Source organism: Hyperoodon ampullatus, assembly GCF_949752795.1.
Source record: "Hyperoodon ampullatus genome assembly, chromosome: 1".
Taxonomy (NCBI): domain Eukaryota; kingdom Metazoa; phylum Chordata; class Mammalia; order Artiodactyla; family Ziphiidae; genus Hyperoodon; species Hyperoodon ampullatus.
The window spans coordinates 198928264-198953756 of record NC_136914.1 but is presented as its reverse complement, the minus strand read 5'-3'; the positions used below and the strand labels follow the sequence as shown (position 1 = coordinate 198953756).

Below are 25493 nucleotides of genomic sequence, written 5' to 3'. Positions count from 1 at the left end.
CCCGTGCTAAGTGCCAGGCTGGTGCTAAGAGCTGGGGACGCTGACCTGAATAAGGCTAAGATCACCCTACCCCACTCCCCCCACCCGCCCATACAAGGCACTGACATTTTAGAGGAGGAAACAGACAAATGAACGAATAGCTATAATATGAAGCAGAATAAAATCTACACAAAATAGTACCCCAGGCTCCCAGCTCTGCTCCCCTTCCTCCCTTTGTGTTCATCCATCATCTGCCTCAGGGCCTTTGCACCTGCCAATCCTCTCCACCTGAAGTGCCCTCTCCCCCTTCTCTATCTGCAAAACTTCTATTTATCCTTCAACACTCAGCTTAGATGTTATCTGTGAAACCTTTCCTGCCTCTTTCTGTGCCGCCTGGCAGAGATTGGCACTCCCTCCTCTGTATTCCCACTGCCTTTGCATGTACCGCTCACTCAGGCTCCTACATCACTATAATAATCTGTCTGTGTCGCAAGGACTGGGACACATAATAAAAGTATGTGGACGTAATCAGTCTGCCCTTCAACCACTTCTCCCCACCCACTTCCTCCCCACCTTGCCAAGGAACGGGAGGTTTGATTTCTCCTTCTTGGTGGCGTAGGGACGAGCTCCGGCCTCCGGAAGAAGAGGTGAGCGGGGATGTAGACACATAGATCCAAGGTCCTACAAGCGCCAGCTGGTGCTGACAGCTAGCATCCAATCCCTGAGCAGGTACCAATCCATTCTCTGTGACTTACAAGTACCTGCCCTTCCAGCACTCTGCCCGGGAGTTTCCATTTTGAACACCCCACAAATGCACCCTTGCAGCCAGTCAGCTCCCCTGTTCTTCCCGGGCAAAGCTAAAGATGGAGGCAGCTCCCCGGCCTGTCCTCCCACCCAGCTCACCTGTTAAACGCTCCAGCAGCAAATTTTCTCATTGCTGAAAAATCACAAAATGAAGAGGAGGTGGTGGTGGAGAAAACCTAGAGGATTTGATAAGGTGTTAAAGAGACGGAAGCAGAGGTGAGTGAGCAAGTTAGATTGGGAGAAGGTATCAGACGGGAGGAGAGAGGAAAGGTGCGATGCCCGTAATTGAAAGTCAGAGTGATTGCAGGGGTTTAACAAGACATGTCAAGAGGGCATTCGTCACCCAAACAGATGCTGCTGTGAAGTGCGGCCTGGCACCGATTATTCTCGTGAAAGGGAACGAGCTCCTTGTCAAGGTGCCTCGTAGATAGGAGAGAAATGGGCCAACACAGAAGGCCACCGGCATTCGGGCTGGGGAGTTTTGCAGAGAATTAATGGGGTATTTCATCCTAGAGGTTGGAGGCTGCCCCCATGCCTTTGCAAACCCTCTTTCTCCAGCCTGGGTCTCCCTGCCTCTTCTCCCCCACCCCCACCCATCCTCCACATCCTCCCGATCCTCCCCTCCCCCAAGGGGATGCCCAGCCCCCAAGGTTCTCAGGGGGACCCCACCTTGCTTTCTGCTGGCCCCTATCCTCAGGATCTCCGCATTTGCAGCTGGCAAGAGCTCGCTGTGTCCTGGGTCTGTGATGCCCATCCCCCATCATATTGTCCTATCACCTGCCATCTCTGAGGGCCTGATGACCAATGGCAGTTTGTCCTCCAGAAGACTCAGCGTGGGTATTTAGAGCCGGCCTCCACTGCCTGTCAGCTCTGCACTTGACCTGAAGGATCATGTCTGCCTTGGGCAACCAGGAGGTCAGCCCATCCCTCCGGGCAAAGCCACCCTCCTTCCTCTCCCCAGGATCAGCTCAGTCCCACTGGCCACTGGTAGATGCAGGGACAGCACAAACAGGTGACACTGGACCCACAAGCTTTCTTCCCAGATCTCACAAGGCACACTGTGCGTTTCTCAGTCATGGTGTTGTATTTTCTCTGCTGTCACCGAAGTCCCTGGTCGCCTTCTGTCAAATTATTTATGTCTCTTCATTCATTCAGCAAGTATTTACAGAAAAATACCAGGTCACCACAGGCACTGAGATAGACTCTGTGGGAACACAGGTGAACAAGAAGACAGACCCTCACCTCATGGAGTGTAAGGTCTAGTAGGAAAACTGGACCCCACAAAGGAACATAACTGCACGTGTGATCAGCTCAATGGAGGAGAATGGGAGGCTGTCAGGATGAATAGCAGGGTGGGAGGGAGGGGCTTATTTTCATGGGAGTGGTCAGGGAAGGCTTCCTTGAGGAGGTGACATTACAGCTGGGAGCAGAAGAAAAACAAGGAGGCAAGTAACCAAGAGCCATGGCAAGAGTGTTCCAGAAGGAGAGACCAGCTTGAGCAAAAGCCCAGAAGTTGGAAAGAGCTTGGGTCATTTGAGAAACGAAAAGAACCCCGGGTGGCCGGTGCTTATGCAGAAGGGGGAAGAGTGGTACCAGTTAAAGACCAGATAAGGTGGGCAGGGGCCTTGTGCTCACCGGGCAGGAATTTGAACTTGACCCAAGAGTACTGGGGAAGCACTGAAATTTGAGCAAAAGAGTGATGATCAACTTAACGTATCCCAGTGTCAGGGGTGGCTGGGGAGGGCTTTAGTCCTCCAGAATCTCCACAAGTCTCCTTCCCCCAACCCATGCTGCCCCAAAACCGAGTAAAAATAGTACTTTCTGGGCAAGTGCAGCTTGAAGGCAAGTCTCTGGTTCTCTCTGCAGCCAGGTGGCTTCCCACCTTCTGCCCCTATGGAGAGATCGGGACAGGATGAGGCTCACCCTCCCTTGCTGCTCTTCACGGGGCCCTGGCAAGGTGAGTGTTTGTGGAGCCTGCAGGGGGCGCTGCCCTGAGGGCGCCTGCCTTTCCTCCCCAGGTGTGGATGACCCCCACCAGCACGGGCGAGGTGTCGCCCTGGCCGACTTCAACCGTGATGGCAAAGTGGACATCGTCTATGGCAACTGGAATGGCCCCCACCGCCTGTATCTGCAGATGAGCGCCCATGGGAAGGTGCACTTTCGGGTAAGAAGGAGCCTCCGCCTCACTCCCCTCTTTGTCATCTTGGGGATGCAGCCCCGCCTGTGCCTCCCACCAGGCTGAGTAGGGGCTTGTGGCTCTGCAGAGCCTGGGGGCGGGGTGGCCACAAGGAAGGTAACATCTGGGGGACGATGGGCTCCTGCCTGGGCTGCTGTGATGTCTGTAGTGCCCAGAGCATGGCATTGGCAGAGGAGAGAGAGCAGCCTCCCAAGGTGCACAGCAGCAGGGCAAAGGCCCAGTGAGGTGGGCTTCTCTCTCTGGATCAGGAGCATTGTTCCCATAGCCTGGGCCTGAGCTTTTCAAATTGAGGCTCAGGCCAAGGGCACAGTGGGGCTGGGGGGACAGGGGAGGTTGAGGCCACAGAGCTCCCAACAGTTGCCCCTTCTGGACAAATGGCAGGTGGGGGACAAGGTAACCTTGAAACCCTCTCTGTGTCCCCTCCCTGAGCTATCAACAGTCTGTGACACCAAGAATTCTTCAGAAAGACTGTTTGGTGACAGTAAGGGATGTACTACCAGCCTAATGAACTTGAGTCTGGGCCTTTCTCAGGAGGGTGATGGAGAGCATGGTTAGAGCTGACCTCCGGGAGTCAGGGTGCTTCTGGAGGTACCTGGTCTTGCCAAAAGCCCCCGAGGAAGCAAGAAAGTGGCGGCATTTGGCAGAAGCTTGATGGTCCCAGGGGAGTCACCAGGGACCTTATGTCTGGGGGACTGCCACAGCCCCTCCCCTGTAGGCAGCCACCTTGGGGTGCTCAGGGCCAGCCACTCATTCCCTACAGAGGCTTGAGACCCAGGCTCTCTGGGTAAAAAAGAGGTACATCCTGAACACAGAGCAGCTGCTCCTGGGATCCTGGATGATTTCCATCTTTATTCAGCTTTTTCTTCTAACCCAGGTTCTCAACCAGGGGTGATTTTGTCCCTACCCCAGGACATTTGACAATGTCTGGGGACATTCTTGGTTGTCACAAATGAGATAGAAGGTGCTACTGGCACCTAGTGTGCAGAGGACAGACGTGCTGCTAAACATCCTACAATGCACCGGCTGGAATAATCCAGCCGCAAATGTCAACTAACTCTTCTGATAGCCCAGCCCCAGAGCTCACAGGAGCAATAATAATAATAATAATAGAGACCCCATTTATCAAGTGCCTTCTGTGTGCCAGGAACTGTGCTAAGCATCTTACATACATTATCTTGGAAGCCCAGGCATCCAGTGGGGCAACACCAAGGGGCCTATGTAGGTTTCCGTCAGAATAATAACAACTTGGAGATCCTGAGGTCTCTTTGTTACCAGCTCTCAAGGCCCTCTTCAGCCCACCCTGGACAGTGGGCCAGGCTCCCAATCAGCTTCATCACTGCATTGTTGGGGACAGCCTATTCCCCTGGGCAACCCAGAGTGGGCAGCTCATTCCTGTGGCCAGGGGAGAGGGCCTGAAGTAGGAGGCCCAGGGGCAGGGCCAGTGCAGAGGACCACTCCCAGAAACCCCAACTGTGCCCTTCCCAATTCTCCCCACATGGACCCTGGGACTTAGACAGGCTCCTGGGTCTTTAAGGGACAAACCCACCCGGAATGGATATTCTGCTGAGAAACAAAAGGTCGCCCTCCACAGCTCTTCTATTTCAAAGGCAAGTTCCATAGGTGGGACACTTTGCCAGGTCCACCAAGGCCCTCTCAGCACTTTGAAGTCCCTGCTGGGCTGTCCTGGGTCTGGGATCTCCTCGACTCCAAGACTCCCAAGAAACAAAGTAAGGTAATAAAGGCAGCAAAAACACAGCTAAAGGCCACCTCTGCCACCTTTCATGAGGCTGATATGGGCAAGGCCAGGACAGACTGCCAGGGATCCATCTGGTGCCCACTCTGTGCCAAGCGCTTTACATGCAGTGCTCACAACCTGGGCAGCTATTATTTATCCCCGTGTTACCAATGAGGAAGGTGAGATCTGAGTGGTTAAGTAAACTGCCTGAGACCACACAGCTAGTCTGCAGAGAAGCCTGGATTTAAATGCACAGCACTGCCCAGTGTCCTCCCAGCCTCCGCCTCTCACTGCAGAGGACGAAGGGCACGTACTAGGAAGGGCATAGCATCTGGAATTGGAGCCCTGGCGATGGCCCCCACTCATTAGCTATGACAGTGGGCAATTCCCCTTCCTCTCCAGGACTCAGTTACCTTACCTGTAAAATGGGAGTGCTCACATCAGCCCTGCCCCAAGTGACTGATGGGAGGGCCCCATGTGGTCTGGACCAGGGAACAGCAAGGTGCTTCACCGGTGTGAATTAGGACTGTTCCTCTTACCTCCTTGTTCTCCTACAAGCAGCCTGAACTTTATGTGATCCTAAACACAGCATACCTAGGGCCCTTACAGGGAAGGTGATAGAAGACGTGCTAGGTCAGGCTTTTATCTTTGCGCGTATGCGCACACACGGGGGTGGGGAGAGTGGGCCTCTAGGCCACCCCCGTTGCCCCACGCATCTGTCCGCTGACCTGCAGCCCTCTCTCCTCCCAGGACATCGCCTCACCCAAGTTCTCCATGCCCTCGCCTGTCCGCACAGTCATCGCTGCCGACTTTGACAACGACCAGGAGCTGGAGATCTTCTTCAACAACTTCGCCCACCGCAGCTCCTCAGCCAACCGTCTCTTCCGGTAGATGCTTCAGCCTGGCTCATGGCTACTCAGCCTTCGTGGGTGTGGGTCAGGGAGCTCCAAGGGGAGGAAGGAGGAAGGTCCCCTGATGAAGGAGCATTAGAAGATGGAAGGACAGGGATTGAGCAAGAGGCTGAGAGAATGGGGGATGGAAGGGTGGGGCGGGGAATCCCGGGCCTCCTGCTGTTGGGGGGGAAATGGTCAGGGGGACGTGCACAAAGTGTGCCTAGAAGCCAGGCTCCACTCTACCACCCAAAGGGGTTCCAGAGCCAAATCTGTTTGGGTGCATCTGGATGAAGCAGACAGGCAGGTGTATTCACTACAGGACTTCTCAGAGCCTTTACCATGACCATGAGTATTTTTACTTCCCAAGAAGTGAATGGAGTATTCCAAATACATTTCACTACAAGATGCTTCTTTCAGAGAGTTTTCTCTTGGGATTGGTGCTCTGCAAAACATCCTTTGGGAAATGCTGAACGAGACAATTAATGGCAGATGAGGGAACGGTAGACAAGAATGGAGGCAACTGAGCACTGCATGCAGGGAGGAAAGGTTCGATTGTTCTCTAATTGGGGTCCAGAGACCATTGGCGTCAGAACCACCCAGAGTGTTTATTTAAAGTACAGAATCCCTGGGCCCACCCTGGATCTCCTGAATCAGAATCTCAGGGGCTGAGGCCCAGGAATCTTTTTAACACGTACACTAGGCATCAGGTGATTCTTATCACACCAAAGTTTGAGAACTGCCGTTGGGGAACAAACCTCAGGACACATGCGGCCCTGGTTCCTGGCCTAAAACATGCTAATGGACCTCAGCACCAGGTGGCAAGAGGAGGGTGGAACAGGGGCCTTGGATGCAGGAAATGGGCCAGATCACCTGCTCAGTTCCCCAAGGCCCCCATCCCCTCCCCCGGAAGGGCCCTCAACTATTAATAAAAGGCGAGAGCTGTGACTAAGCGTGTTTTAAAATATAATTATTAACAAAGCATCAATCCCGACCTGCTGTAATCACCCCCTGAAGACACCAGATTTGCTAATTAGGTGCCTTGCAAAAAGCTTTTTCACAACTTCCAGATTAATTGAGGGAGATCAATTGCTCGTTAACAGAGACACTGCTTTCCTTCTCTGGCTAATAAAGTGTCACTCGCCAGGGCCAGGAGCACCAAGGAGTCTCTGTGGCCCGGGCACCCAGGCATCTCCTCTGCCTGTCTGGCCTCTGTCAAACCTGCCAGCCTCCCTCCCGCCACCCCAAGGGCAGGCTGGCCCCAGGCTGTCTGCGGACAGGGTCACCACAGGGTCACCCTATGGGTTAGTGTGTTTGTTTCCGCACAGCGTCAGAGGAAGCCACTTCCCAGTTCCATGGCTGTGCCCCGAGTCCCTGTGGCAGATGGCTGGGTCTGGAGCTCGCAGCAGAGAGTGTAGGGGCTACAGCTGGGGCCACCACTCAGCTGGCAACTCTGGAAGTTGAGCCCCTACCTGCCCCATACCAAGTGGGCTTGTCACGTGTCACCGAAGGAAATATGGTGGGCTCCTTGTAGGAGTCACCAGGGATGCAAAGCCTCAGTGTGTGTGAGTCTGCCGGCCCTTCAGTGATGCCTGGGAAACCAGGGAACTCATCACCCACTCCAGATGCTTAACAAGAGTGCAGAGGCCCTGTTAACAATGGCGGGATGACAGGCGTGAGCAGGGACTGTCCCAGGCCAGGCAGGATGTGTGTGGTAACACCACTTACATATCTAAAGGTACCTTGATCTGTTCCCATGGCTCCACCCTTCACACTCCCTCTTCTCTAGCTGCTGCCCTGTGTCCAGTCCTGCAGAGCAAGCTGTTGAAAATGCGAATCTGACCACACCCCTCTTCCACTTAAACCCCTTAGAAGCTCCCCACTACCTTCTCTTTGATACATCCCACAGGCTGGCTTTGTCCCCAGCCTTGTCACTCTCCACTCCCCAGTTTACACCTAAGCACCGGACACCCCAAGCTTTCGGTTCTGGGCTGTACCAGGCCTGCACCCCTCAGGCTGCCCACACCATCTGCCTCTCTCTCGCTTCTGAGTGACACAGACTCACTCATCATTCTGGTTTCAGCTTTGTTGACCCTTCCTCCGAGAAGCCTGCCCTGGTTGCCCAAATCTGGGTGAGCTTGCCAGCTCTGCCCTGGAACTTCTGGGCTTTAGCCTTAGAAACCCCTAACTCCATTGTCACCTGAACCCAGGGATGTCTCTGCCCAGCTGTGACAGAGGTTGCAGGACACGAATGGTTGAAGGGATTGTGGATGCTAGCAGGCTGAGGCGGACACACACCTCTGGCAGGTGTGCACACACACAAAAGCACTGCCGGGCATGCTGCTCACTGCCCAGACTGCACACGTGGATGTGCTCAGCACAGACGCCCCGCGCGGACAGAGGACACCTCCCAGGGCATGTGCTCAACCCTGCAGACACCTTGCAGTCCTGCCAGCACCCTCTGCCATCCAGCCACCAGAAGCTCCAGCTCAGGGGACCCTGGCTCCCTCCTGAAAGAAAGCATTGGCCACAGCACAGCCCTCTGGTGACTGTGATTTAAGTGACAGCCCCACCTGCAACATAAGGGGAGAGCGATACAGATCCTTCCTGGTCCTTTCTCCCCACCCCAGCCCCAAGATTGCTCCACACAGCCAGGACAGAGCGCCCAAGTCTGCGAGAATCTACCCAGTGAGAAAAATTAGAGAGGAAAGCTCAAGGCCATCATCAGCGTTCAGCTCAATGTGCAGAAAGAACAGGACTTTCACAGTGGACTTTTCTACAGCAAATATTACCATGATTCAGAGTTCAAAACAGACAAAACCCTAGCAGCCCAAAGGGACCCTTTCTTCCCTTTTGTCTCTGGATTCCTCCATGCACCCCACGGACATGTCTGGAGCTTCCTGAGAGCCAGGCACTGTGTTAGATGCTGTGGGAGATATAAAGAAGAGTAATAATACATGGTCCCAGGCTGCAAAGAGTTCGCAGTCTAACTGAGGAGATAAGATGCATTCATATAGAGCTTCAACACAAGGCAGAAAGTGATAAAGGCCAGGAAAGTGACAAAGGCAGAGCAGGAAGGCATTGCTTCTAGCCGGACGATCGGGGAGGGCTTAGAGGAGGTGGCACTGGAGTAGGGGTGGAACCCTGCGTAGCATTCAGAACTCAGAAACCAAGGGCCGCTTGAAGGAAAGTGAAGGTCAGTTGAAGGTAGTTGCATCCCTGCCCCTTCTCCATCCATCAACTGCCCTTCCCCAGGCTGTCTATAATTCATCCATTAGAGAAGGAAAAATCAATATTTACCAACGTGAATTAAAACCCAAGAAAGGCGCAGGCAGGGTCTGTGAGCAGAGTGGCTCTGTCGGCGTGCAGGTAGCAGCCCACGTGCAGCAGGGTCTCAGGGTGCTCAGGGGCTGGAGAATGGAGCTAGTGGGCCTCGAGGTCCAGGGAGCCCCCTGGGGCTTTGCCAGCATGTTCTCATCCATGAACAGCCTGTCTCCTGTCCCGCAGCATCATCCGCAGAGAACACGGCGACCCCCTCATCGAGGAGCTCAATCCTGGCGATGCCTTGGAGCCTGAGGGCCGGGGCACAGGTGAGGGCACCTGAGGGCTCTGGCCTGCTCTCCCCTGTCTCAGTGCTGCCCTTAGCCTGGGAGGAGGGCGGGAGGGGTGGTGCAGCCAGTCCCACAGCAGGGCTCATCCTATCCCTGCCACTCTGAGGGCTGAGATCCTGGGGCAGGGGTGAGAGTGGGGGAGGAGGCCCTGGGAGTGCCAGGCAGGAAGCAGAGGAGGGGACGGTCCGTTCTCCCAGTCCCAGGGCCGCGGGGTCAGAGGCGTGGGATTCCACGGGCAGTAGCATCTCTGGTAATGCTCTGCCGGGAGGAGAGGCAAAGGAGTGACTGGGCGTCCTGTCGTCTCACCCCTCCTGGCACTCAGCCTGGTGTCAGAGAGAGAGCACTGGGTCAGGAGTCCCAAGACTCGGCCCTGCCATTGCCTCGCCTGTGGTCTGGGAAAAGGTGCTTCATCTTTTGGATCTTGTTCGCCACACCCATAAAATGGGGATAATTGCATCTGCCCTCCTCACGTCTCTGGGTTGTAGTGAGGACCAAAAGGAGACCAGGTATATGCAAACACCTGACAGACTGACAAAAACCGTGCAAATATAAAGGGCGTGTATAAAAGACCAGAAAGCAGCCCTCAGAGTCTGAATTATTTGCACCCATGCTTTCCTTCAAAAGTCTGGGGGGGGCTTCCCTGGTGGCGCAGTGGTTGAGAGTCCGCCTGCCGATGCAGGGGACACGGGTTCGTGCCCCGGTCCTGGAGGATCCCGTATGCCGCAGAGCGGCTAGGCCCGTGAGCCATGGCCACTGTGCCTGCGCGTCCGGAGCCTGTGCTCCGCAACGGGAGAGGCCACAGCAGTGAGAGGCCCGCGTACCGCAAAAAAAAAAAAAAAGTCCAGGGGGAGGAAATGGACCCCCTCTTCCATGAATGAGCGGCCATGGGAAAGGAGAGGAGCTTCAAGCTCCAGTCTTCGATCCCCAGCGCTGTGCTCTTTCCTCCCACACTCAGGGCGTGGACCTGGCACTGGTCAGGAGCCCCCCCTCCCCTGTGGGTCTCCTGGCCGATGGACAGAGTGAAATCTGTGCTGTTGCAGGCGGTGTAGTGACAGACTTCGATGGAGACGGGATGCTGGACCTCATCTTGTCCCACGGAGAGTCCATGGCTCAGCCGCTGTCCGTCTTCCGGGGGAATCAGGTGTGCCTGGACCTGGGGACCCACGGAGCCCAGCCCAATGTGCTGAGCCTGGGCTAGATGAGGGCAAAGGAACCCGGGATGCTTGCTTGACCAGCGGGGCAGGAAATGGACATCCCGGGCCCTGGAGGAAGCAAATTCCCAGCAGCACAGTGAACTCCCAAGAAGAGCTGCTTCCCTTTTGCCTTTTGCCCCTCAGCCTTCCACAAGCACTCCTCCAAAAACTCTTTTCCCCGAGTCTACTGGCTTTCCCTCCTCTTTTCCAGGGCTGCTCTTTGCAAACTTCAGCCAGTCTGTCTGCCTTGCTCACCCTCCCTGCCCGGCTCCCTCCTCCTCTCTTTCCTCTGACCCTTTTCTTGTCCCCTTCTTTCTCCTTCTCTCCCTCTTACCCTCCTTCCCTGTTCCTTCTGCCCACCCCGCTGATGCCGGGCCTGCCTTCCTCCCTCCCTGCAGGGCTTCAGCAACAACTGGCTGCGGGTGGTGCCGCGAACCCGGTTTGGGGCCTTCGCCAGGGGCGCTAAGGTTGTGCTCTACACCAAGAAGAGTGGGGCCCACCTGAGGATCATCGACGGGGGCTCAGGCTACCTGTGCGAGATGGAGCCCGTGGCACACTTTGGCTTGGGTGAGTCAGGGCTCAGTGGGGGGCGGTGGTGGGAGTGCGCAAGTGAACTATTGGCGGGACAGTGGGTGCTGAAACTGCATCCCGAATCCCGGCGAGATGCAGGGCTCACAGCCTGAGCATCTTCTAGATACCACGTTACTGTGACACCAGCTATTGGAGGCAACCCTGGTTTGAAGTGAACCTGAGCTCAGGAGGGAGGCTTTCATGCCCCACTCCTTGCTGGGGTCTGCATCCTGGTGCCTCTGTCGAATTAGTTCACCTTGGGGTCAGAGTATTTGATCCTCCATTTGTCCAAGGCTATGGCCTTGTTCTTCAAACAATGGCCTGCACCAAACCTATCCAAACCAGCTGCTTCCCTGGCCGCTTGGGTGTCGGTTCAGTGATTAAAATGTCTCACCAAACCCCTGGTGCCTTATCTTGGCTAGAAGGCTTGGGGAAAGCATACATGATCAGTGGGAGTGATGTCACCCCCGAGAGGGTGAAAATTGGTTCTTGGCTGGGGGTGGTATTAAAAAAATGCTAGTCTTTTATGTGTGTGTGTGTGTGTGCTTGCATGTTTGTGTGTGTGTGTGTGTGTATACATATATATATACACATAAAAGACTAGCATTTTATATATATATACACACATACGTATGTATATATATCTATATGCACATATATGTATATTATATATGTGTGTGCATACATATATATAACATAACCAGATATACAGTATACCTGTGGTGTTAATAAAATATCACTATACACCTATTAGAACAGCTAAAGTAAAAAATAGTGACAAAACCAAATGCTGGCAAGGAAGTGGAAAAACTGGATCTCTCGTTCGTTCCTGATACAGCTACTCCAGAAGATGGTTCGGCAGTTTCTTTTAAGACAAAAACTAAACTATATAACTATTATAAGACCCAGCAATTGCACTCCTGGGCATTTATCCCAGATGAATGAAAACTCATGTCCACACAAAAAACTATTCATGATCGTTCATAGTAGCTTTATCTGTAATAGCCCAAACTGGTAACGACCTTGATGTCCTTCAAAAGGTTAATGGTTTAACAAGCTGTGGTCCATCCACACCATGGAATATTACTCAACAATCAAAAGGAATAAACTATTGATACACACAGCAACTTAGATAGCTCTCATGGGCATTATGATGAGTGGAAAAAAAAAAGGCCAATCTCAGAAAGTCACATGCTGTTGATTCCATTTATATAATATTCTCAAAATGACAAAATTATAGAGATGGAAAATAGATCAGTAGTTGCTGGGAGCTAGAAATGGTGAAAAAGAGAGGGGTGGGTGTGAATTTAAAGGGATAGCCCCAGTGAGGTCTTTGTGGTGGCGGAGCAGTTCTGTGTCTTGATTGTGGTGGTAGTTGCACGAATCTACAGGTGCTCTGCATAAGATACCTTATCCCATTCTCACCACAACAAGATGAATTAAGAATCATAAGCCCCATTTTACAGGTCAGGAAACTGAGGCTGAGGTTAAGTAACCTGCTCTAAATCACACCTCCAGAAAGTAGGGAGATCTGGATTTGGATCCCACCTCCTTGGACACCACAGTCTGAGGTCTTAACCACTGTGACTTGACTGCCAGCCCTCCCACAGCTGCTCTGTGCACAGCCAGCCAAGGTCCTCCTGCTCTGCCTCTTTCTTACTGGACATCCATGACCCCTCAGTTACCAGATGACCCAAGTGAGGCCATCCACGCCAAGGTGACTGCCATGGTCTCATAGGTAGGATGTTTATCCAGTTATCTGGCTTGGATATCAACCCACACCCCATTGTACAGATAAGGAAGTTGAGGCTCACAAAGAAAATCAATGGTGAGGCCAGGACGGGGGCTGGTTTCTCCTTCCACACATCCCATGAGCTGCCTCTGCTATTTTGAGACGTGTATTATAGGTCTTATTGGGTCTCTTCTCTGGCCAGTATCTGTCCCCGCCAAGAGAACAGATCTGCTTCTTCAGCTGGGCAGCCTCAGCCGGGTCATCTGGTGGGATCACAGGGGCCCAAGAGTCTCCATGCCTCTTCACAACAGTCTGCCTCCCCTGCTTAGGGATACGGATCCTGCTCCTGCTTGGGAGTCCCTGACTGCCCTGACTGCCAAGCCTTGCTGTTTTGCAAGGCTGTGGGATTTGTTCTGGGTCTGAGCTCTGGTTCAAACTGCTCCACGGGTCCCCTGCAGCCTCCCCTGTTGCCGGATCCACTCCCAGAGAGGCGCAGAAGGAAGGCTGCTCTTGGAGACCGGCCCCAGTGGGTCAGCCTTGGGCCTGGCAGTGAGATTCCCTGAGGCCACTCAGCAGGCAGCAGGGCCAGCAGCCGGGGACACAGCGAGGGGCAGGTGGCTCCATCCCTGCAGCTCCAAGGCCCCCACGTCGGGAAGGAACTTCATGGATCTAGCACAGCACAGGCCTTCCTGATTGATGGAGGGCCAGCACTGGGGCAGGAAGAGAGGGAGCCGATGGGAAGGCCAGATGGAAGGAAGGATTGAGGAAAGAGAGAGGACAGCTGGGAGACAGACGGAGACGGGGACCAGGGGAGACCAAGAGACGCAGAGAGACGTGGCAAAGAGACAGATGAAACAAAGAAATGCTCCCTGCCCTCCAGGCTCACGGTTGTGAAAGAGGCAGAGGGACACAGGGCTCTCGTTGCAAGCAGATTTGGATGCGCCGTCGTACTGGCCCAGTGGCTGTGAGGACTGAGATGGGAGAAATTCTCTCTGCTCTGAGCAGTTTTCCCAAGGAAGTGGGCCTTGAACTAGGTCTAGAAGGATGGTGGGAATTTGCAAGGTGTGGATGGGAGCTGAGGAGAGCATCCAGGGGCTGGGCTAGTTTGAAAAAAGGCCAGAGGTGGGAGTATTCACTGTGTCCACAGAGTAGGAAAGGTCTGGTGGGAGCGGAGTCTGGAAAGGGAGGTCAGGGCCAAACTGTCAGGGGCACCCAGAGCCAGGTGGAGAGGGCGGGCGGAACAGAGGGAGCTGCGGAGCCAGGAAAGCCAAAGCCAGGCTTTGCTGTGGGAGGGCAGGGCCACGAAGGAGCCTGGGAGCCACTCGCAGGGCATAGTTATCTATAAATGTGCTCCTGTGTATTTTGCATGTAATAAAGTCATATTAGAAGGCTTTAATTTTTTTCTGACTGCAGGAATAATGCATATTGGTTATAGGAAAATTAGAAAATATAACATCATTAAAAAAAGAAAGTAAAAATAACCCATAATCTCGCCACTATGTTTGGAATATTAAGCAAAAAGGAAACGTTCTGGGGCTTCCCTGGTGGCGCAGTGGTTAGGAGTCTGCCTGCCGATGCAGGGGACGCGGGTTCGTGCCCCGGTCCGGGAAGACCCCACATGCCACGGAGCGGCTGGGCCCGTGAGCCATGGCCGCAGAGCCTGTGCGTCCGGAGCCTGTGCTCCGCAACAGGAGAGGCCACAACAGTGAGAGGCCCGTGTACTGTAAAAAAAAAAAAAAAAAAAAAAAAAAAAGGAAACGTTCCCTCTTCACCCACACCAGTGTCATTTGATTCATTTAGTCTCTACTCACTTACTGAGCACCTACTCTGTGCCAAAAACTAACTAGACAAAGAGCCTTGCCATGGGTAACCTTACATTCTCGTGGAAGGAGGAGTAACGTATGACACCTAATAAACGTAACAACTAGGTAAATATATAAAATGTTGGATGTTAAGTGCTATGAAAGAAGAAAATGCAGAACAGGATGAGGGGCTTAGGAATGCAGAGGGGAAGGGGCAGGGAGCAGATACAAATATAGTGTTCCAGGGCGGCTTCTTCCCAGTTCCATACTTTTGATATGATTTTACTGCACGCAAAATACACAGGAGCACATTTATAGATAAATATGCCTTGGAATCTTTTTTAACAGAAATTATTATACTCTCCCTATTATTCCCAGACTTCCTTTTTTCTCTCTCTCTCTTTTTTTTTTTTTTTTTTTTTTTTGCGGTACGCGGGCCTCTCACTGCTGTGGCCTCTCCCGTTGCGGAGCACAGGCTCCGGACGCGCAGGCTCAGCGGCCATGGCTCACGGGCCCAGCCGCTCCGTGGCATGTGGGATCTTCCCGGACCGGGGCACGAACCTGTGTCCCCTGCATCGGCAGGCGGACTCTCAACCACTGCGCCACCAGGGAAGCCCTCTCTCTCTCTCTTAACGGTATATCCTGGACATCACTCCAAGTCTGTGCATATCTCCTTTGTTTTCCTTTAGTGCTGCACAGTATTTTATTGTGTGGCCACATTCACAATTTATTTAGCAAGTCCCCTACGGATGGACAGTTTGATGGTTTCCAATCCTGAACAGTTTGTTTTGTGGTATTTGGGCTGAGAAGGGGCAGGTCCAGAACAGGAATGCAGAAATGGCTGCCTTGACGTCCGCATGCCTAAGAGGGAGACGCGGCCGGAGGCTGTGAGGGGAGGGCCCAGGGCTGCAGGAAGCCCCCCTTCCAGCACCTGCGACGCCCCTGCTCACCCCCTCTGACCCTGCTCCTTCCTCCCTCCAAAACCACCCCCTGCCTCCTGACTTTGCAGCAAGGTGCGGTGAGCGGCTTGTCCGTGGACATGTGTGTGGGTGCACACGTGTGCCTCTCAGCAGCCAGCCTCCCGGACCCTTCTCTTCCCCACGTGCTCGGCCAGCTCATCTCTCGGTGGCTGGAGAAGGAACGCCTCCCAGCTCTGCAGGCCTTTGCTTGGTCAGCACTGAGCTGTGGTTAGCGGACTCAGCTTCTCAGACCCTCACTGTGCACCCCGAGGGTCCAGACTGCATCGAATCACACAATGAAAACTCAGGGACCTCGCTGTGTTGCATTCTTCCGGGGGGGTCCCAGCAGGCCCACTCCGTTGTGCAAAGGGCTCTCAGCTTCATTCTATAGAACCATTCCACGCGCCCCCGCTCGGGGGAGCCCCTGGCCTTGTTCTCTGCACCCTCCACCCTGCCCTGGCCTCCCCCTGCTCCCCCCACCACCCCGGTGCAGATGGCCCGCCAGGCTCATAAATCAGCGTTTCTGCTCACAGCCCTTGTTGAGTGTCCCACTGGACCCCGGTTGCTCTGAACCGACGTCCCAGCCCTGCACACCCACCGCACGTATCCCACACCCAGGCTCTCTGGCTCCGAGCGAGCACAGAGCTGAGGCAGCTCTACCAAACCCAGTAAGTGAAAACAAGCGCCAGTAATCTCCTTGCCCCACCAGCCCGCCGTCAGGGGCTCACCCACTGGGCCAGCCCACCCCAGGCTTTGATGGCACCCCCAGCCCCTGCACATACACCCCTCCTTCCTTTCAGCTGATGGTTTGCAAGTGACTCAGAGCTGCCTCCAAGCCGGTTGGTGCTCATTTAGGGAAGGAAAATTCAGTGGCCCACATAAAAATCGCTTTATTAAAGTGCAAAAATCTTCCCCCAACTGTATTCCCACCATCTGTTTTGCTTGTAATGCTTCTGAAAAGCGCGATTCTCTGTGCCTCCTTGGCCTTTGTCCTTTAAAAGCTGCCAGAGGCGACTCCCTGCTGCTCTTAATGGGCCCTCCTCTGCTCACGACCCAGCTCCCTGACACACTGGCCCCCCGCAGTCTGGCCAACTTAAAGGCCCCCTTGCTTGGGCAGCTGCGTGAAGACTTGAGATTTCTGGGGCAGGGGGAACAGCCGGACCTGGGGGCAGGAGCCTGGGTTCCAGTCCTAGCTCAGGCACCTGCAGATCACTGCATCTTGCCAAGCCTCAGTGTCTACATCCGGGAAGTGGGGATAAACTCTCCCTCTCAGAGTAATTGGGAGGATTCAAGCCAGCCACACCTGTGAGGGCTCCAAAGTCCCTCCCCACACCACCCCCCGCCCTGTCTCCTCTCCCACCCACCCCACCTAACACACAGGCTCACACCCTGCTTCTTCCACTTTGAGCTTCTCCCTGATCTTCAACACACATGCCCTTTTCATATCTCTATACTCTTGCCAGTGCTGTGCCCTCTGCCGGGGCTTCCAGAAGAAGGTGCACCTTGACAAGCCACATCATCAAGGAAGCCTCTCCCCTTCCTTCCCTTCTCTGCCTCACAAGCTCTTGCTCCTCCTGAATCCTCCAACGAAATGACTTCTAACACCCACCTGTCTCACCAAGTGGTACCAATACTATGGGTGCACTTTCCCAGTTTATTATAACATAATCACTGTGTTCATTGCCCTCATGGGGCTCAGCTCCTCCAGGATGGGGCCTGGGTCTTTGTCCTTCCTGCTAAATCCCAGACCCCTGCATGATGCTTGGCCCATGGTGGGCTGGTCATTGGGGTCGGGTGGGCAGTAGAACAAGGGTTTAGCAGGTACGGGCTTTGGGATCAGACACTCCCTCTCTGGGTAACTGTGAGCAATTCCCTTCACCTCTCCAAGTTTCATCTCCCTCGACTCTAAAATGGAAATTATAAAACTAGTACCTTCTCATGGGACTGCCATGAGGATCCAATGCCCTAACACTGAGAATCACCTGGTACAGTTTGGGGTGCATACTCTCTAGCAGTATTGCCAACAAGCAAAAGCCCTTTGGGAACTGCAGGGCGCCCCCCGCCCACCATGTCTAAGAGATGATGAGGATGGGGATGCTGAGGGTCAAAATCGGCCGGGGCAGGGCTGACATTCCAAGGAAGAACTGTCCTTCCTGGATGGGGTAGAGCTCCCTTCTTACAGATGAGGAAACTAAGGACCCAAGTCGGCAAAATAATCAGTGACAAAGGAGGGAGTCCTACTGAGATGTGCTCCCCCCGCGGCTGACTTATCTCCTAGTCCTGCCCCTCCCTGGGTCTGGAGGAAGGGAGGAAGCAAGATTCAGAGGCAGGATGTAAATTCGTGATTGTCTATGAATATTCGGCGACTCTTTTGAGTTATTTCTGGCACTTCTGTCAGGCTGGAAAATGTATTCATGTAGCTGTTCTGTTGGCTTAGGTGAGAAACATTTGCTCTTCTTTGTCTCCTTTTTTTTTTTTAGTAGAAAACTGTTTACTTTTTACATCTGCCATTTAATTTGGGTGCTGAACACCCTAAAAATGCCACATCTCTTGAACCTCAAGAGACTGCTTCAAAACAGTAAAAGAGGGGCTTCCCTGGTGGTGTAGTGGTTGAGAGTCCGCCTGCCGATGCAGGGGACACGGGTTCGTGCCCCGGTCCGGGAGGATCCCACATGCCACGGAGTGGCTGGGCCCGTGAGCCATGGCCGCTGAGCCTGTGCGTCCGGAGCCTGTGCTCCGCAACGGGAGAGGCCACAACAGTGAGAGGTCTGCGTACCAAAAAAAAAAAAAAAAAAAAAACAGTAAAAGAGAGGGCAGTTGATACCTCCCCAATCCTATTTTCACCTCCTTCCCCCAAAATGAATTATTGTGGAAGGAGGGAGCGGGGCAGTAGGAGTTTATGAGAAATGTTTTCTGGCTTAATAAAGCCAACCCCAGAGCCAGCAAGGCCAGGCCTGGAAGGGGAGAGCCTCCGCAGGAAGAGAAGCTGCACCGCGTCTTCGGGTCTCTGCACTGTGTGCGAGTCTCTGCTCCAGGAGCCTCTCTCTGGTGCTGCTGCCCCATCGCGGGCACAGGGGCAGGGGCTACTCACCTTCGACACTTCCGGACGGTAGCAGCTGGTCCCTGCCCTCGATAATTCACGGCAGCCTGAGGCTGGAACGCTACAAAGAGACTTCTCTGGAGGCCTTGGGTTGGAGGCAGCAAAAGAGAACCAAACACAGGGAGGCACAGGAAGTGGATGATGTGGCTGTCAAAGTGCACCTTCTTCTGGAAGCCCCGGACTGACGCACCGGGACTCAGGGAGAAAGATGCAGCTGAGTCCTTCCACGCCGTCCTGTCTTAGCTCCCACCCCAGAGCAGAGCTCTGCACAGAGGCGTCTGTACATAGATTCCCCACAAAGTCTAGACGTAGCTTCAACCCTTTTCTAAAATATGGGAACCGCTTTCATACGTGAAAATGTTTCACAGACCACCCTCGACCCCCATAGCAGCGATCATTGTAAAATCCACTGGTGGACAGCAGTGACCAAAAGCTGCTATAAATTTGACAGCACTTTTCAGTTTCACTTGCTTTCTAACAATGTCTATATGCATTAAGGAGAAAGTAGCATACAAATGTGGGTGACATCATTTTCTCAGCCTACGAATGATGCTTGGGGGAGCGTATGGATTGGTGGACCCCCGAGCACCAAGCCCACGTCTGGTCAGCCCTGGTGGGTGACGACCGACGAGGGGGCTGCAGCCTCCCTCCTACATGTGCTGAGCACTGCCCTCTTTCCCAGGTGACTGATTGGAGAAAGGGCCCTCCCAGCAGGTGAGGCCCATCCCCCACTCCTCTCCACCCCAGTCCGTCACCATTTACCTGACCTTTTCTCGGTGATGGGCCTGTTGCCTTAATCAGGGAGCTGGGGCCGGCTTTGACTATGCCTAAACACCTGACAAATCTTTCCAGCCTGCTTCCTGCCAGTGATGTAACACGTCACTTTAAGGATGTGCGCAGATGGATTCACCATGAATGTTCTCTGAGTTGCACCACCGTTAGTTTTTGTAAACATCTCAGCTTTGTAGAACGGTCTTTCTCTGCCTTTTGGTTCTTTGTCACCTCAGCTTTTACTTAGAGCTCGGCTCAAATGCTTTCTCCCCAGGAGCCTATCCCTCACCACCCTGACTAGAAAAGCCCCCAGCCTACTCTTACTTCCTTTTTATCCCATCACCCTATTTTTGTTTTCCTCCCAGAGCTTGTCAATATCTGGCATTATTTGTTCATCTGTGTGCCTGTCTATCCCCACTAGAGTGGAAGCTCCCTAAAAAGAGGGTTATTCCCAGTGACAGCCCCTAGCAGACTATAAACATCCAATATAAATGCAAATACGAATAAATGTGACACGCCTGAGATTACACAGCAAGTCAGATGTAAAGCTGAGATTTGTCCCCAGGTCTTCCAGATGCCCACCCCCCGCCATGTCCTTCCCAGCATGCTCGGTAAGTGGTACAGCCAAGATCTGAACCCAGGACTCCAAAGTCAACATGTTTACCACCAGGCTTTACTCTCTTCCCTCCAAAATCCACTAGAATATAAGTTCTAGAAATGTGCTGTCCAGTATGGTAGCCACTAGCCATGTGTGGCCATTTCAAGTCAGTTAGTTAAAATTAAATTGAATTTAAAATTCAGTTCCGGGCTTCCCTGGTGGCGCAGTGGTTGAGAGTCCACCTGCCAATGCAGGGGACACGGGTTCGTGCCCCAGTCCGTGAAGATCCCACATGCCGCGGAGCAGGTAGGCCCGTGAGCCATGGCCGCTGAGCCTGCACGTCCGGAGCCTGTGCTCCGCAACGGGAGAGGCCACAGCAGTGAGAGGCCCGCGTACCGCAAAAAAAAAAAAAATTCAGTTCCTTCACGCCACTTCAAGTGCTTAGCAGCCATGGCCAGCAGCTACCAGAGCAGACAGAGCAGAGAGAGAACGTCGCCATCGCTGCTGAAGTTGTCCTGGACAGCATTGTTCTAAAAGAGCAGGACCTCATCTGCCTTGTTCACTATTTCCCCAGCACTTCGAACAGTGTTCAATTCATATTTTTTATTAGATGAATGAATAAATGAATGATGATACTTTTGTGGAGAATCCCTCCTCGCCCCCTGCTCTGCAGCTGATCCTTTCTCCTTTCATCCCACAGGGAAGGATGAGGCCGGCAGCGTGGAGGTGACATGGCCCGATGGCAAGATGGCCAGCCGGAACGTGGCCAGCACGGAGTTGAACTCGGTGCTGGAGATTCCCTACCCGCGGGATGAGGACAGACTTCGGGACGCGGCCCCCCTGGAGGTAAGCAAAGGCATCTGGGCCTCAGAGCCAGAAAAGCAAGCCCCACCCATGGGCTGAAGCTGGATTCCCAGGAATCTGCAGACTTTGTTTCTAGAATGATGGAAATCTTCTTAGCAAAGGGCAGGCTTCATAGTGACCCCTCCATGTGTAGTTTGCACGCCAGTGTCACACCCACATCTCTTCTGCTCCTTGCAGAAATCCTGGCGTATTGGAAGGGCAAGCATTTTTCACCCATTTTATAGAGAATGAAAACCAAGACCAAGAAAGAGAACCCACCAAAACCGCACAGCCATTTGTGAGCAGAGTTAACAGTTGGCCCCAGGTCTCCTGCTTCACTTCTGGTTCTTTCCAAAGCTTCTGACAAAGCTGTTGCTTCTGAGGGTGGGGCAGGGTCTCGGGGGGCTCCTCGGGGAAGAGCTCTGGACCACTCTCTGGAGAGGATCACGCCATTGTAGATAACAGGGGCCCACTTAAACTCACACAGAAGAGGGGGTTTACAGGGCGGGTTCTAGAGGAGCTCACAAAATGCAAGGGATGCTCAGGGCGAGAGCCATGGCAGCTCAGTGGCCCCAGGAGCTCAAAGACGTTTGTCATTAGTGCACTGGCTCGGGGGGGAGCATTATCCTTCCCCAGGAAGCCGCACCAGCACCCCATCATTTGTCTTTTCCAACAGTCAACATTTCTGTCTTGTGTTAAGTGTTCCGTTTCGAGTCCCCGGCCACCCCGCCTCCAGCCACCAGCCTGCTGTCTCTGAGACCTCCACATAGACACAGCAAAGCCTCCACACCCCGGCGTGACCAGGCGCCAGAATCTCTTTCTCAGCCTCACTTAGTTCAGCTTCTAGCCGCAAAGCCTTTGAGTCCCTCCTCCTGCTGGGATGTCCACCTCTTGTCCAGCCAGCCCTGCCCAGAGGTGGGGGACGGCCTGGCTTGCAGGCACCCACCCCTTGTGAGTGGGGAAGGTTCTCAGAGAAGGGGGTGCAGGGAGTGAGCAGGCACCTCTAAAAGCTTCTCCACCCCTCTCTACACTTTGCCTTCCTGAGACCCGGCCTGTCTCAGGGTGATGCCACAGGAGGGACAGACTCTGTTAGGTGTCCCAGTGCAGGTGTGTGGATCCCATGCAAGGGGAGTGAGCAGGAGTTTGCATGGATCTGTTCGTGGCCTCCCTGCCCAGTTTCCTATTCTCAATGCAAGACAGGGGGCCTGGCAGGGAGGGGATCTCCCAGGCGCAGAGCTAAGAGCAGCCCTCATGCTGGGGTCAGGGTGACAGCTGCTCTGCGGCTGTAACTAGGAGGGGACCTGAGATGGGATCTTCTCCACTCACTAGTGTCTCTGCTTCTGCCTACCTTGCAGTGCGGCCAAGGATTCTCCCAGCAGGAAAATGGCCATTGCGTGGGTGAGTTGCCTGCCGGTACCAGGGGACAAGGCAGAGGCCGGACTCTCACTGGGGAATGTCAGCCTGGGCCCTGGCAAGGCTCAGGTTGCAGACAAGGGGCGGAAGGGTGAGGAGGCGAATGTGTTGTTTGTCCCTGAGGCTTCAGATGCCAAGACAACCGCCAAGTGACTCGGCAAGGTGGGAGTGATGGTAGTGACCAGCAGGCTGAATCACTGCAGCTCTGGGAATTGGCAGTGCTTCCCTGCCATGCATACAGACAGAATGAGCATGGGGAGCAGACACACAACCACCTGGACAGAGCTCCCAGGGAGGCCTGGCTCCCAGGGGGCCGTGGTGGCTAGGGCGGGCATGCATCCTCCTTCCAACAGAGCAGCAAGCAAGGGGGCCGGTGAGCAAGGGTGGGCATGGCTGGGGGGCACTGGAGCAAACCAGAGTGTAGCATGTGGTCACAGTACAAAAGGGAAATTGCAGCCTTGTGCAGTGCTGGCAGGCAGGTAACTGCAGCACGGCCAGGCTCCGTGAGGCAGCTCTATGAGGGTCCAGGGACCTTCTAAAAGTCCCCAGAGGGTCTGGAGTGGGCAAGGGGCAGCCTAGAGGCTCAGCACCCAGAAGGTCTTCAACCCAATGTCTTCCATCCCAGTGACCAGCAACGAGGGGTCAGGCCAAAGGTTCCACCTGCCCTTCAGATGCTCAGGCAGCTTTCTTCCCAAGTCCCCTCTGCAGATACTCATCAGCCCCAGGTGAATGCGTTTACTACCGAAATGCGAGAGTAAACAAGAAGGACGCAGTCCCTGCCCTCTTGGAGCTTAGAGCCAATGGGAGGGGCACAAAAGTAAACAGTGATGACCACACAGCCTGAGCAGGGCTGGGGTGGGGGAGCGGAGGGGACTGTGGGAGCACACAGGTGGGGTCTTAAACCAGTCTAGGGAGGGTCCAAGAAGGTGTCCCAGAGAAAGTAAGGTGTGAGTTGAGACCTGAAGGGTGATGAGGGGTTCGCCCTGCAGAGGGGAGAAAGTGTTCCAGTGGAGGGTGCTGCATGGGCAAAGGACCACAAGTGAGAAGTGGAGGAGGATGGCTGGAAGGGGGGCTTGAGGAGGAAATTAGTCCCCTCTGCTCTTCACGTCCCCTCTGTAGCCACTCTAAACAGACAGTGCACGTACACAGAAATTCCAGCACCTTCCCCATGTGCCGGGCAGACGCCATGACATCCCCAGTGCAGCCGCCGCTTCCTTTCACCAACCAGCAGACATCTGTGTGCATCCTACATAGCGCCCCGCGCGGGGAGCTGGGGGTGCACACCAAGCACCTGCCCTGAAGGGGCGTCCGCTCTAGTCTGGGAGACAGGCCACAAACATGTGACCCGAACGCTGGACGAGATGAGTTAAGAAACCTTCAAGCAAGGTGCTCTCTGAAGACTCTTCTAGATGGCATGGACAGGGAGAGGACCTTTGAGCTGAGACCTGAAGGATGAGAAGGGTCCAGGCACAGAAAGACTGGAGGGAGGAGCTTTCCTGGCAGAGGGAAGGGCGGGAGCAAAGACCAGGATACAGGTAAAAGGCTTGGTGTGTCAAAGGGACAGGAAGGCCAGTGTGCCAGGAGAGGATGGACGAGCCAAACGCCAAGTTAAGAAGGGTCTTGAGGCCCTAGAAAGGTGTCTGGACTTTGTTCTCAGGGCCCTTTGCAGTTAAGCAGGAGAGTATAGGCCAAACCAGCAGACATGGGACACATAATCAACTGAGCAAGGAACCGCCTGGGAGCCGTCTTTGTTAAGGGCAAAATAAGCCGCTCATGACACTGGAGGATACAGAAAAGACAGGACTATCTTGATTCTTCTGAAGGAGTGAGGGAGGCTGGATGGGGTAAAAAACGTGGTTCACATTTTCAAAAGATCACCTGGTTGCTGAATTGCAGATAGAATTGGAGGGAGCGGGGAAGGCAGGAGGCCAGGAGGGAGGCAGCCGCAGAAATCCAGGCAAGAGCTGCTGGTGGTTGGGGACAGGCTGGTGGCAGAGGAGTGAGAAGGAGGTGGCCAAATGGGAGAGGTACTATGGGCGCAGAGCTGACAGGATCTGTTGTTAAATTGCCTGCAGAGGTAAGGCAACCAGAGGAATCGGGGATCACTCCGATGTCTGCTTGAGCAGCCAAGTGACTGACAGTGGCGTTGATTGAGTTGGGGAAGATGGGAACAGGGGGCAGAAGATGCTTGAGGGCCAGGGGGGATCTAGAGTTCCATTTGGACCCAGTAAGCTTGAGATGCATGGTAGACAGATTTACAAGCCTGGAGCCCCAGGGAGAGGTCGTGGCTGGAGTTGGAACGTCTGGAATCATCTATATACGAAGGGACCACCAAGAGCAAGTGTGGTAGATGGAAGAGAAGACCCCGGACCAAGCCTGAATGCCCTCCACGTGTAGAGGTCAAGTACAGGAGGAGCCAGCCAAGGGGACTGAAGCAAGGAAGTTGAGGCCCAGAGAGAAGAAAGGACATGCCCAAGGTCACAGCGGGGGAGGGGTGGGCAGCAGAGCCTGAGCAAGGATCCACTGCCCACCACCCCCAGTGAGTGGCTCCCCTTGCCTTTCAGACACCAACGAATGCATCCAGTTCCCGTTCGTGTGCCCTCGAGACAAGCCCGTGTGTGTTAACACGTATGGAAGCTACAGGTGCCGGACCAACAAGAGATGCAGTCGGGGCTACGAGCCCAACGAGGACGGCACAGCCTGTGTGGGTGAGTGGAGCCCCCACCATGGTCCAGTAGCAAAGGGAACTGCCTTCCACTGGAGAGCTCTGGGAGGCCCCAGATCCAGGTCCCCAGCCCCTGCCTTCCCCTGGCTGGAGGGAGTCTCCCTAGACCCTCGTGGGGTCTCCAAGGAAGACCATAACAGAGGCTTGGAAAAGCCCTACCACTACTGCCATCATCTGAAGGGCCCCTGGGGTGCTGTGTCCTGGCCAGAGGCTATTGCTCTTCTTGTTTCTCCCCTTCTCACATTTCCTAAAACTAATGTTCCTACCTTAAGTTCAGCCCACCTTTTCCTACCTGGGATATAGACTAACTCCTACTACTCACCTTTGTCTGAATTTCTGAACTGCTGTTTGTCTTCTTCCTCCCAAACGCTTCCCCACACCCACCACCCACACCCACCCCCTTTCTCTTTTTCCCATTTTCTATTTCTCTGCCCCATGCTTTTTGCAGCTCAAGTGGCCTTTTTAGGTGGGTATCCTTCTGCCGCCTTTAGAATCTCTGAGCCTCTCTCTCGGGCCTCATCTCTTTCTCTAGGCCTTGGACTTTGCCTTCAGTTATATGCACTTTAAATTC

At 54.1% G+C, this 25493-nt stretch overlaps 1 protein-coding gene across 1 annotated transcript in view; it reads left to right on the top strand.

The window, feature by feature from the left end:
- The window catches only part of CRTAC1 (cartilage acidic protein 1), a 136454-nt gene that overhangs the window by 110450 nt on the left and 511 nt on the right, over positions 1 to 25493 (top strand). Inside the window, exons 7-14 of the mRNA XM_079701418.1 lie at positions 2802 to 2947; positions 5466 to 5602; positions 9113 to 9195; positions 10257 to 10357; positions 10808 to 10976; positions 20642 to 20787; positions 22140 to 22182; positions 24762 to 24905. Of these exons, the coding sequence (XP_079557544.1) occupies positions 2802 to 2947; positions 5466 to 5602; positions 9113 to 9195; positions 10257 to 10357; positions 10808 to 10976; positions 20642 to 20787; positions 22140 to 22182; positions 24762 to 24905 (969 nt within the window). The remainder of the gene's footprint in view (positions 1 to 2801; positions 2948 to 5465; positions 5603 to 9112; positions 9196 to 10256; positions 10358 to 10807; positions 10977 to 20641; positions 20788 to 22139; positions 22183 to 24761; positions 24906 to 25493) is intronic.